This window comes from Zonotrichia leucophrys, chromosome 3, assembly GCF_028769735.1.
Source record: "Zonotrichia leucophrys gambelii isolate GWCS_2022_RI chromosome 3, RI_Zleu_2.0, whole genome shotgun sequence".
Lineage (NCBI taxonomy): Eukaryota > Metazoa > Chordata > Aves > Passeriformes > Passerellidae > Zonotrichia > Zonotrichia leucophrys.
This window is the reverse complement of record NC_088172.1, coordinates 55,889,594-55,900,844: the sequence shown is the minus strand read 5'-3', so window position 1 is coordinate 55,900,844 and position 11,251 is coordinate 55,889,594. Positions and strand designations below refer to the sequence as shown.

The window sequence follows — 11,251 nt, the reverse complement described above, 5'->3', positions numbered from 1 at the left end:
TTAAAACCCATTTTGCCAATTCAAAGAAATATTACTCAAAGGAAATTACACAGTATTCAACTTCCCCCCTCCATGTCCCCAGACAAAAGCAATTAATTCAAAGACTCCTGTGAAGTTTGTATTTTGCTTATGTACTGTCAGGACAACCCTATATTGTCTCATTTGGTTATTGGTATGTAGACATTATTAACATCTTTGCTATACAATCCCAAGTTCGTTGTTAAAACTATTACAAGAACATAGCATTTAAATTTTTTTTTGTTTTGTTTTTAGATAATGAAGTCCTTGGTTTTCATGTGTTTTCCTCTAGACAGTGGTATGATCAAAGATCTGTACATCAATATATGTGGCAAGAGAAGCATGCTGCATAAGCATGCAAATATATTCAAAATAAACAAGTTGTTTTTTTATCTTCCCCACAGAGTAAGAACTGCATTGTTATTACTCACTTAGAAGTACTGTGCTTTTGAGACACATTACAATTTCATGAAACTACATTCCACTAGAAACTAAGATTAGAATGAGCTGGGAGTCAGGAGACAATAATTTACTACTTTTCACCATGTTAGGAAAAAGTGATTAAGGCCAGGCCACCCATAAAGTGACATTTAGAGAAATGGCACAGCTGAAACCAGAAGAGTAATTCTCAACTCTGCCCTAAATGAAGAGAAACACAGCACACCCCATCCATAAGGGACAGAGACATGTCACACAAGAAACAATGCTGCAAATTTATTTTCTTTAGTTTTAAGTTTTTATAACCTCAACTTTGTTTATCCCACATAAGACATTTTCAGTAATATGAGATCATCTAGTTCATCACAATTGCAAGGAAAATGAGGTGCATGTGAAGTACAAAAAATTTTGAAAATACTCGCTTACATTGGATAGACTTAGAATACTGCTCAAAACAAAGTGGCTTTTCAGCTTTTTACCTTTGCATTTTGGAAATCTTCTCTGCAGTCCTAAGATAGGCAATGAATGGAGAAAAAAGCAACTCCAAAGCAGGTGGAATGAAGAAAGAGGCACATTATTAGGAGACACAAAAGAAACACAAACGAGAAGAGACACTCTTCCAGTGACAAAGTCCAGAGAAAAACATTCCCCAGGTGTTTCAGAAAGGCCTGCTGCTGTCCATCCATCCCAGCTGGGTACATCAATCACACTCCATACTATTTAGTAGTCTACATTTATACTTGCAATAGAGAGAGCACCTCTTTTGTACTGTACATAATTCCTTGCCCCAAAGAGCTTACAATCTAAGTTCATAAAAAAGAATGCATCAAGTAGCTGGATCAAGATCAAAGAAATGAGAGAGACAGGGAGATAATTTTGTAAGGGATTAAAGTTGGGTTACATTACTAAATGAGGTAACTTCTGAACATCATTGGCAGTGATGTTCTTAAGACATTAAGTAGTTTTTCAGTTAGAAGGTCTTCTGATTATGAAAAACTGGTTTAAAATGTACAGAATGATGCGTTAAAAGTAATCCACAAAAATTCTTAAAATAGACTTGTTGGCAAGACACAAAAAGGTTCAGATTGCCAAAGTTCTTCACTTTAGACAATAACTTGTCATTCTATTAGGAAGATATGGATGTTAGAGAAATTCGTATGTACATGTAACATTTGAATGTAAAAGGCTTTTTACATTTAAGCTTAAAATGTTAAATTCTGATTTAAGAATCCTGTTGCTATAAACACAGGCTTAATACTTAAATACCAATATGAAAATAGTGTTATTTTAAAAATGTATTTTAAACTTTAAAATAAACTATGGACAAAATACAGTTGGTTCAAAAGATCGACATTCTTTAACTGCAGTGACTCCTTTTCCTGCTTTTTAAAAAAGGGAAAAACTTTTTCCCACTCTGTTCCTCCTACTTGTCAGTTATAATAGAAGTTATCAGTCCATCAACTTTAAAGTTTTAGTTTACATTGGGGAGGGTCATTTGTTTTGCTGGGTTTTTCTTAACATTTCCCTATTCATATATAGTTTTCTGAAGTCAAAGCCTTGCACTTTAAATAATATTTATACGTCACCTTTGTAGCCATTTAGCTATCATTTCTTAATCCCTTTACATGCAAGCAGAAACTACCATATTTCATGCAACTATGACATCCTTTCATACCAGAGAATTTCGCTTTAGATTATATACATAAACCATCTGCAACACTTCCTTGACATTTGAAAAAGTAAAAGTAGTAAAAATTCACCATAATTATCCAGTCTGTTTATGACAGCCAAAAAGAGAAATACTTATTTTTCACCGTAACAGCATAACCAGTGGTAAATCTGACTTGACGTATCCTTTTGGAAGGGAAGCAGATGTTAAGAGAATTTCATTTATGCACAGAACTGAGACTGTGATGTTAAGGACTGCTGGCAGAGGATGATTTATCTTTAATTTTTAAAGGAATTTTTTGAGGAAATCAAGCCAGATATTAAGCCTAAAGAACAATAGATATATTTGACCCAAGTCAATACTAACATTTACTTTTTAGAAATTACATTTGTATTAAATTTTCTTACAGGAGGATACAAAAGGAGTATAGCCACAGATTACCAAGAGAATCACTTCTGATCAACAGCTAAAAATGAGGGAAGAAAATGGCCAAGATTACAATCAATCACTTCTTGTACATGCCACAAAACTACAAGAAATTACCTGCAAACCTGTAATAAAACCCTCCCCCTTAATTGAATGAGTTTCAATTCCCAGGTAAAGATGAATCAACAAAATTAAAATATTGTGCTGTTTTATTGGTGTAAAAATCACACAATTGCTAGTTCTGATTCTGCAGAGATACATCCATGCAGTTAAACATCTATGATCCCACAGCCAGAAGAAGCCATTAAATAGAATATCTGCTGTTAGTCAGCAATTAATGCAAATTTACATATGAGATCAAAATGTGTGTATCGTACAATATACAACAAATCCTAATACAGTACATCAACCTGAAGATACACTCAAGGAACTCTGTTAATAGTGAAGCCTGTCTATATGCCAGAGAAGTAAGGCCTGGAAACAAGATGACAGAAGGTACCCCAGAATCCCTAAGAAGCAAAACTGTTCATTTTTTGTTTTATTTTTTTTTTTGCTGGGAATTAGAAGTTTATAGAGGTATTGACACATTACTTGACAATACAAATTGTTATAGTGAAGACTAGTGGATGTGATCTGCTATTAAAAGGTAACGTGTGAGACATGCAATTACAGGTGGTGCTTAGATAATGTGCAATTAATGTTTGGGACCTACACCCAACTCTTTTCACAAAAGGGAGAACTAAAGAAGACCTGTTTGATAGACTACCAATTGTGCCATAAATGCTTCTACGCATGCGGCTGAATCAGGATCATGAATGGATAAAATGTGAACACCTGGCAATCTGTGGTCACATACTCTGTAATGTATGCAACAAAAATCACAACATCCAATCCAGTTGATATGGCAAACAGCCTGCAAGAACTATTCCAACCTGAGTAAGCTGGGGAATTGCAAAGAGGCAGGCTTTCTAGAATCGTGAACAATTTCCAATTGTGAAAGGCAGCTTGGGAAGTAACATTGGCTGATGACAGATTAGTAGTTTGTCTCTTTTCTGGCACAATAAAATAAATGCCATAGTGAATGAAGAGTTTATGTGCTTAAAGGTTAAAATCAACTGATTAGCAACCTTCTTCTGCAAAGATGTTTCAACAGGAAAAAAAAAAACTATGAAAAAATTCCAGTTGGCAATTTTGGTGACAAACTCTGCAAACTCAAGTCCAACAAAGATCACGGATGCCCACAGAGAAAGATGTGAGAGGCAGTGTCACATTCAAGGAAAGAGTAGTAGTTTTTTTTTTTTCTTTCTGTACTGAAATTAAAATATTTAAAATACAAAAGTGGACAAATTGACAAAACAGAACCACAACATTTAATGTAGAATAGAGTGCATTGAGCTAGATGCATGGATATTTAAATAGGCCTTGAAACCAATACCCCTTTCAAAATTAGTAAATTCACAGTTAACGGCAGTAGGCTTAGAGGTGAGAGAAGGGTCGAAGTTGTTCCAGTTGGACTTCCAGGGAGATTCTCTCTTCAAGAACATCCTACAAAAGAAAGATTTTCTACTGACAGTCCACAGGGAATGAGTGCTGAAAATTTCCTCATGCAATCAAAATCTGCTTCAGTCTGAAAACTAACATATTCTAGACTCTCGGTAACTCCTCCTAGACACTGAATAGAAGATTGCCTGGATGGTAATTATGTATCATTGGAAATCACTACTTTGCTCAAAGGTGATGCTAAGTATTTTTTCTTTTCTTTCAAAGCACCCAAACCCAAACTTGTAACCAGATGCAAACCCAACTATAATATTTTCAAATGAAGTCTAAAATGTTAAGGGGGTAAGCTCTCACCTGAATTAAGACTTCAGTTTTTATCCCTGGTTTTTCCTCCTATGTGAATTTTCTGTACATTGACTCTCATGAACAGTAACAAGTGAAATTCAGGCTTGAGTTTTTAAAATCACCTAACTTCTATTCTAGACAGTATCTTATTAATTATTGTTTTCATTTAGGATATTATTTTTAAAAATTATCTTCATAGTTAAAATTAGATATCTTAGGTAAGAAAGATGGCAGGCAAAAGACATTAAGCCGATGCCTACAGATAGCTCTGAAACAATGACAGCTGACCTAGATAAGCAAATTACTATTGTTGCACTAATTATTAAACTGCAAGTTTTGTACTTCAGATTACTGTATTTGTTTAAAAATATTTATGACTTATAATTTTACTAAGACTTTAAGGCTTGTTTTTTCCTTCAGAAGAACACAGATCACTTAAGCTGCCCCTCTCAGTACTGCTTTTGAAGTATGTGATGATGACAACAGGTAACCTAGTATTGATAATGTCAGGTAAAATTTTAGTGTAGCTAAAAGCAGATCACTATATTGAAAAATATTTGTTGTAGCAGCAAAAGTGTGATTTGTAATTTCACAAAGCTTGCCACAAATAGGTATATTCTATGATCTATGAACATAGCTAAATATTTCATATCGATATCCTCAACTACATTTATCAGTGGATTGCAGAGACGCCTTTTACTGTGTATCACTAACACCTTGCTCTCTGAGGCTCTTCTCTTACACAAAGACAAAGGAATTACCTTTAGTTGCTGCTGTAGTTCACTGTTCAATCTGGCCAAAACAGTGTTGGTTTCCTTGTTACGTCTGATTGATGCCTGAATTGCCTTCTTGTCTTTCCCCACTGATCTGAGAAGATATCAGAAGTACTGTGATAAGTAATTTTGCCATTTAGCTGAACATCTCACTTATAGTCCCCCTTCTTTAAGTGAGCAGAATCCTCTTTTCAAAATTATTTTACTTGTTATACTGTTACATATTCGCACTTCTGTCCAGCCTGGTTAACCACGTTTGTTTGCATGGAAACACAGATATCTATATTTTATATATGCACATAGAGTTGGTTTCAATCAAAGAAATCAGAGCATTTTAAAAACTTGTCATTATCAACTTTCTGAAGGCCCACCAGAGCAAACCACATTCATTTACCTGCAAGTGACTACTGCAATAGACTATTTTCATGCTAGGACACACATACTGCACATTTTGGACTGTTCATAGAAACCATTTAAAATTAAACTCTACATCTTAGTACTTCCACCACTTATTTCCAACATACTTGCAGAAGCTAAAAAAAGTTCACACTCCAAAATTCAAAATCTCTTAAAAGTCTCCCAGCAGTAGCAGCTTTGGGATGACCATCTTTAATAACCAAAAACTTCTTATAAATAATTGAATTAATCTAAATTAAACACACTGAAATTGTTTGCAACTCCTGGAATAGAAAATGTGTATGCTGTTTAAATGTAAACTTTCCAGTAACAGATGTATTTATATACTTCTTGGGTTACCTAGGAATAGATGGCTGTGAAGCAAGAACAGCAGCTATGACACCTGTTTTCTGTGTATGTTCCTCAGCTTCAGGTCTTAGCTCATCTTCTGATTTTAATCTTCTACGAATAGGCTTCGGTGGTGGAGCAAGTGGGGTAGTGCCTTTACCCTAAAGAGGAAAACACAGCCTATTAATTCTCTGAAACTACATTTTATTTAGATTATAACCTGGTAGCTTGTCTTTCATATTCAGTTACTGAGGCAACTGAATTTACAACCCATCAGGTATTTTCTGATGGACATCTAGCTGCATTTTCATTTGGTCTGGAAAAGACATGAACTACTAAATCCTACCACGTAGTGAAAAGCTAGTAAGTTGCTTCACACTGACAAAGAAGTGTGCAAGCAGAAACAGCACAGTACAATTGAGTACTGCAAACACACAGCAATGCAGAGCACACCTTCCCCCCACTAACTATATGTCTGTAATCAAATAAAAAGCTATGCTTAAACAAGTTCTGCACTAAACATTTTGATCGGTTTCAAAAATTTGAAAACTTACAAGTATCTTTTCTGCTGTCTCAAGAATAAATCTAATCATCATCATATGCTGCAAAAATTCACCATACATATGCCTATTTGAAGCACCTATTTGGCTTAGAAAACTGGGTTCAGGTGGACACCTATAAAGCTGCTGTTGCAAATCAAACCAAACATTTAATTTCATATATATTAGACAACTGTGCTTTGTTCCAAGGGTACTTTGCATACCGCACTACTGGGGACATTTGCAGGTGCTTTGTCTTCAACTCTTCCATCTGCTTTGGCAACTCTAAGAGAACTTGCAGAATCAGAGGGCTTTTCAACCTAAAGGAATATAAAATGTATTTAGAAATCTACTTCTTAACAAATACTTCATCTGGCAACAGTTGGAATAAAAACAAGTATGCTGTGTTCTGATACATGAATACAGTTAACACCTACAATTCTAGTTCAATTCTCATTTAGAAACACAAGTCCAATGTCATGAGGCACAAAAGAGGCCGCGGCCTGATCACAAACTGCTGTTTCTGCTATTACAGTGCCACTATTATCTATTTGTCACTGCCAAAGGTTAATCCCTCCAATGGAACACAATGTGACTGTTCCACATCCACCTCAATGCAAAACAATCAGCAAGCTTAACTTAAGCAGTTTGCAGAGGCAGCTTAAGCTGGCGTAGCTGGTTTTGCAATGAGGTACATGGAGAGTGCTCAGATGGGGCTGTGTCACTGACCTTCCTGAACAAGTGAAGCAAGACCATGCTGCTGACAGCTGGGAGAGCTTTAAAGCACCACAGGGACTTGGCAAGCAAGAATGCAAAAGTGTCCCAGAGAACTTACAATCTGGATAAAAGCTACAAATTATCAAAGGAGAACATGAAGTAGTTTCTGCAATAGCAGCTAGCAATGACATTAATGCTTCCCAACTTTCAGTCCTATGTCTGTAGTAAGAAACAAGTTTTTGTAAACATCTTTAATGATAGAAGAATGCCAGAGCTCTATTCACTTCAGCTGTTTGTCCAACGACTTTGAAGAAAAGCAAATTAATGGAATTTTAGCAGATGTTTGCAACACATGACAGTCATTCCTTTATTAAGGCATGTCTTTTTTAAGATATTATTTAAAAATTATCAGCAAGTCATTTGGAAGACTGGCAAGAATGAGCAGAAGAAAGGTTTTGCCTGTGTGAAGTCTCAAATTATGTGTATTACTAACACAATTACGTTTGTGCCCACATATGCTAATAAGCACAGAAATCTTTAAAATTACAATCAAGAGCTGAGATGAAAAGAATTCCTTCTGCCTAGGTGTTTGGCAATTACTAAACAAGTCCAGCAGTGTGCAATGTAATTGCTTTCTAGCAATGGATTGAGACATCATAAAAAACCAAAACAGAACAAAAAACCCAACAAACAACACATCACTGACAGAGGACAGCAGAAATAGGTTTTAACAGTCTCAGTTTTTTAGAGTCTCATAATTGTTGGTGGTATTAAAGCTATCAATAAGATCTTCCCTTCTACTCACCTGCAAGGCTTCTGAGTGCGTTTCAATTTCATCTTCTTCCTCTTTGTTTACACCTGAAACAGCAAATGCCTCAAACTGGCTGAAGTCTGCAAAATTTGGCTGCTCTGGTATTTGTTGAGGTGAGGTACTGCTATGAGCTATTAGGCCATCAGCATCCACTGAGCGATGCACATGAGGACCTGTGCCCTGCAATAAAATAACAGAAATATTTAGGGACAGAATGTTAAGGATTATTTGCCTTTTTAGTGGACAAAAATTTACATACTATCAGTAGGACAAGATGCATCTCAGGCAAGACATGCATGAAGAAATACTTAAGAGAAAGGAAGTTCAGATATGCTACTATCCAGGAAATAAGACCAAAGAGGGATGTAATGTACCACATGCTAGATTAATTCAACAATAGGTATTTCTGCTGTCTGGGGGCTTGATAGAGACTTTTAGTTTAGTTTCATAGGGAAACATGCTTATGTAATCACTCTGTGGAATATGTCTGTCCTTGTACACTTCCTTCAGCCCTTCAGATAATTTTTGAATCCTTGTAGATGATTTCTATATCACTGACTTCTACTGCTAGTAACTCAGATTCTAACAAGCAGCTGCTGGTGAGAAACAATTGAGAAGCAGTTATATCTGTCCCATGTCAGATCTGCACAGCAGTTGAAGGATTCAGCTAGATAAGACAAAGAAAAAACTTTTTCAAGATGTGCTTTCTACCAAATCAGTTAACTGATATCATTCAGATTGTAACTGCAAAGATCACCAAGTCTGTGACAAGTGAAGAAGTGGAATCACTCCTTTTGGGGGCAGACATATTACATAAAGCTCTGCCCTGTGCCAGACAAATGGAAGGCAAACCCTTATTTTGCAAAACTTTGGAAAAATGGCTCTAGCAATCTTTGTTATGGCCTACGCACTATACAGGAATAGGCAATGACATGTGAAAGGATAACTTTTCTCTCTTTCCCCCAATTCAGAGCTCTAAAGCCACTCATTCCTCCTCAATATCTACCTTAATCCCCACCCATGATTCCATTAGAAGCATTTTTTTATTTAGGAAGTACTACCATTTGGGTGTATTCTAGGTTTTGCCATCATTCGCATCCTGGTGCTTTCAAAAATATATCAAGCAATGATACTAATTTAAGAGATACATTAAAAATCAAGTTACATAAAAATAATGCAGCAAGTTAGAATATGATTTTTCAGAAGTGACATCACCTGTGAAGGCTGTGGTCTTGGAGGCACTGCAGGCGGATAGGCAACAACTCCAGCCTGTTGCTGTCCTGTAAAAGATGCACCACATTTGGCCAAGATTGTTACTTTGTACATTACAGTGCTATCAAATTTTCTTAATTGTCAACATGAAGAAACATTGCATTGTGCCTCATATTTGCCACTTGTCATATTTGGGCTCATAATTGTAATGTCACCTCCTTTCAAATTGCCAGACAGACAAAACCAGGATTAATCAGAACATGGATCTTGTACAGACATGGTCATATTCTTCTGGTTTTAGGATCTTAGTGTTTGGGATTTTTTTACCCTCATTACAAGTTCTTAGTATTTTCTCATACTTTGTGATCCTGAATTTAAAAGTACTGGTAAGTCAGAAGTCCAATAAAAGTCCTTAAGCAGACCAGCAGAAGTGACTTTAATAATTTCCTCTGAAGTCAAATACTAAATACCCATCTTAAATACAGGAGATTCCAAAAAGACTCCCCTTGAAAATTTACTGGCAGATGCAATTGATTGGATGTGGGTATACAACCAGAATATTCTTTCCTGACTTTGTTTCCCACACTCATCCAAAAAACTACAATGCCAGAATTCAGAACTGACTTTTAAATTAGCTACTTAAGTAAAGTACAATATAAATTTTAACACAAACAATACAGTAAGGATGACAACATTTGCAACTTCTTTTATTCAGAAGTGGTGCTTTAAAAATCAATATTCTAAATCATTCCTCAGAGAAAAAAAGCATTGTCTGCTTCAGGAACACATGTGCTGAAAAATAATACACATTGAGAACACAGCATATCTACCTGGGGTAACTGAAAAGGATCTGTTCATATCTAAAGATGACGACCGAGAATGAGAAGCATGAGGCCTTGGAGGGGGTGGTGGTGGTGCAGTGTTATCTGGAGATGTTCCTGAATGTGATCTGCAAAACACATAAGTTTCTGCAGTGATTTTAGGTGGCTACAACAGAACTAAAAATCAAAAGTTCTTCAAAGCATACAATTAAAAAACCAAGTTTGACAGAGGTAAAACTCCCTGATTGCCATTGATTTTCAAGACTGCCATATTAAACTTCCAGTATTCTTTGATTTTAAAACTGTTTTTATATTTCAATTTACTTAAATATCCTTTATTCAAATTACTCTTGTATTATCACAGGTAATTTATCTTTGGGAAACCAACAGCTTGATGCATACCCCAAAAACAATGACAGCTCAGGAACAGAGAATGATAAATATGGTAATTCCATCCAGATGATAGTCACTATAATTTTTAAGATGTAATCAACATCCTGTTTAGGTTAAATGATGTAAGTTCAATTTCATTAAAGAAGAATATTGGGTTTCTGTTGGACCTGCCTCCAGGTATATCGAGCCTAAGAAGTATCTCAGTGTATGATACAGCGTATGAGAATTTAATTCTCTGCCTGAAATTTTCCAAATCTATACACTTGGCAGAATCTCCAGAAATTTTGACTCATTCTTAGGTAGGATCACCATCTAGTGGATATCTGCTGCAAATTCATGGAGAACACATGCAGGAAGGACAGAAGAATAAATTACTGTAGTAAGTGCCATTTAAGTGGGATTTATTGTATATAGAATTTTTGTACAACTTCCTTTTAAAATCAGTTTGCAGAAGCTTCCTAACTAGCCTAATTTGAACAAGACAGATCTATTGAATCACTGACCTGAATATAGCTGCTTTTTTATTCAATTTGTGATAAAATCTTTTCTATGACTGGCCTCTGCAACGTTCTTCTGTAACTATTGTAAAATGTAAACTTAGGGAGGTAAAGGCTACCCAAGTTTCACACAAAACCTGGAATTTCTGAATGTTTAAGTCCAGACACAAAACTGAGTTATCACAATAAAAAAGTTGATTTTCTTAATATATTCTCTATGGCAATGCTTCTGTAATACTTATATTCTCTATGGCAATGCTTCTGTAATACTGTGTAACTCTCCAGCTGATGAAAATAAAATCTAATTATACTGACTCCTTGGGTCATCCCTCTAGATAGTACAGTAAA

The 11,251-nt window shown here is 35.6% G+C and overlaps 1 protein-coding gene across 13 annotated transcripts in view; it reads right to left on the bottom strand.

Moving 5' to 3' along the window:
- Positions 1-710: 710 nt before the first annotated feature.
- Positions 711-11,251, bottom strand: part of REPS1 (RALBP1 associated Eps domain containing 1) — a 63,870-nt gene continuing 53,329 nt past the window's right edge. For 12 of the 13 annotated variants that reach the window (XM_064708297.1, XM_064708298.1, XM_064708299.1 and 9 more), the window contains 7 exons: positions 10,023-10,141; positions 9,196-9,260; positions 7,975-8,160; positions 6,677-6,772; positions 5,926-6,074; positions 5,158-5,263; positions 711-4,096 (listed from right to left, as the gene is read on the bottom strand). In XM_064708297.1, coding sequence (XP_064564367.1) covers positions 4,028-4,096; positions 5,158-5,263; positions 5,926-6,074; positions 6,677-6,772; positions 7,975-8,160; positions 9,196-9,260; positions 10,023-10,141 — 790 coding nt within the window. In that variant the 3' untranslated portion in view covers positions 711-4,027. The remainder of the gene's footprint in view (positions 4,097-5,157; positions 5,264-5,925; positions 6,075-6,676; positions 6,773-7,974; positions 8,161-9,195; positions 9,261-10,022; positions 10,142-11,251) is intronic. The other variant, XM_064708310.1, reaches the window with a different exon arrangement.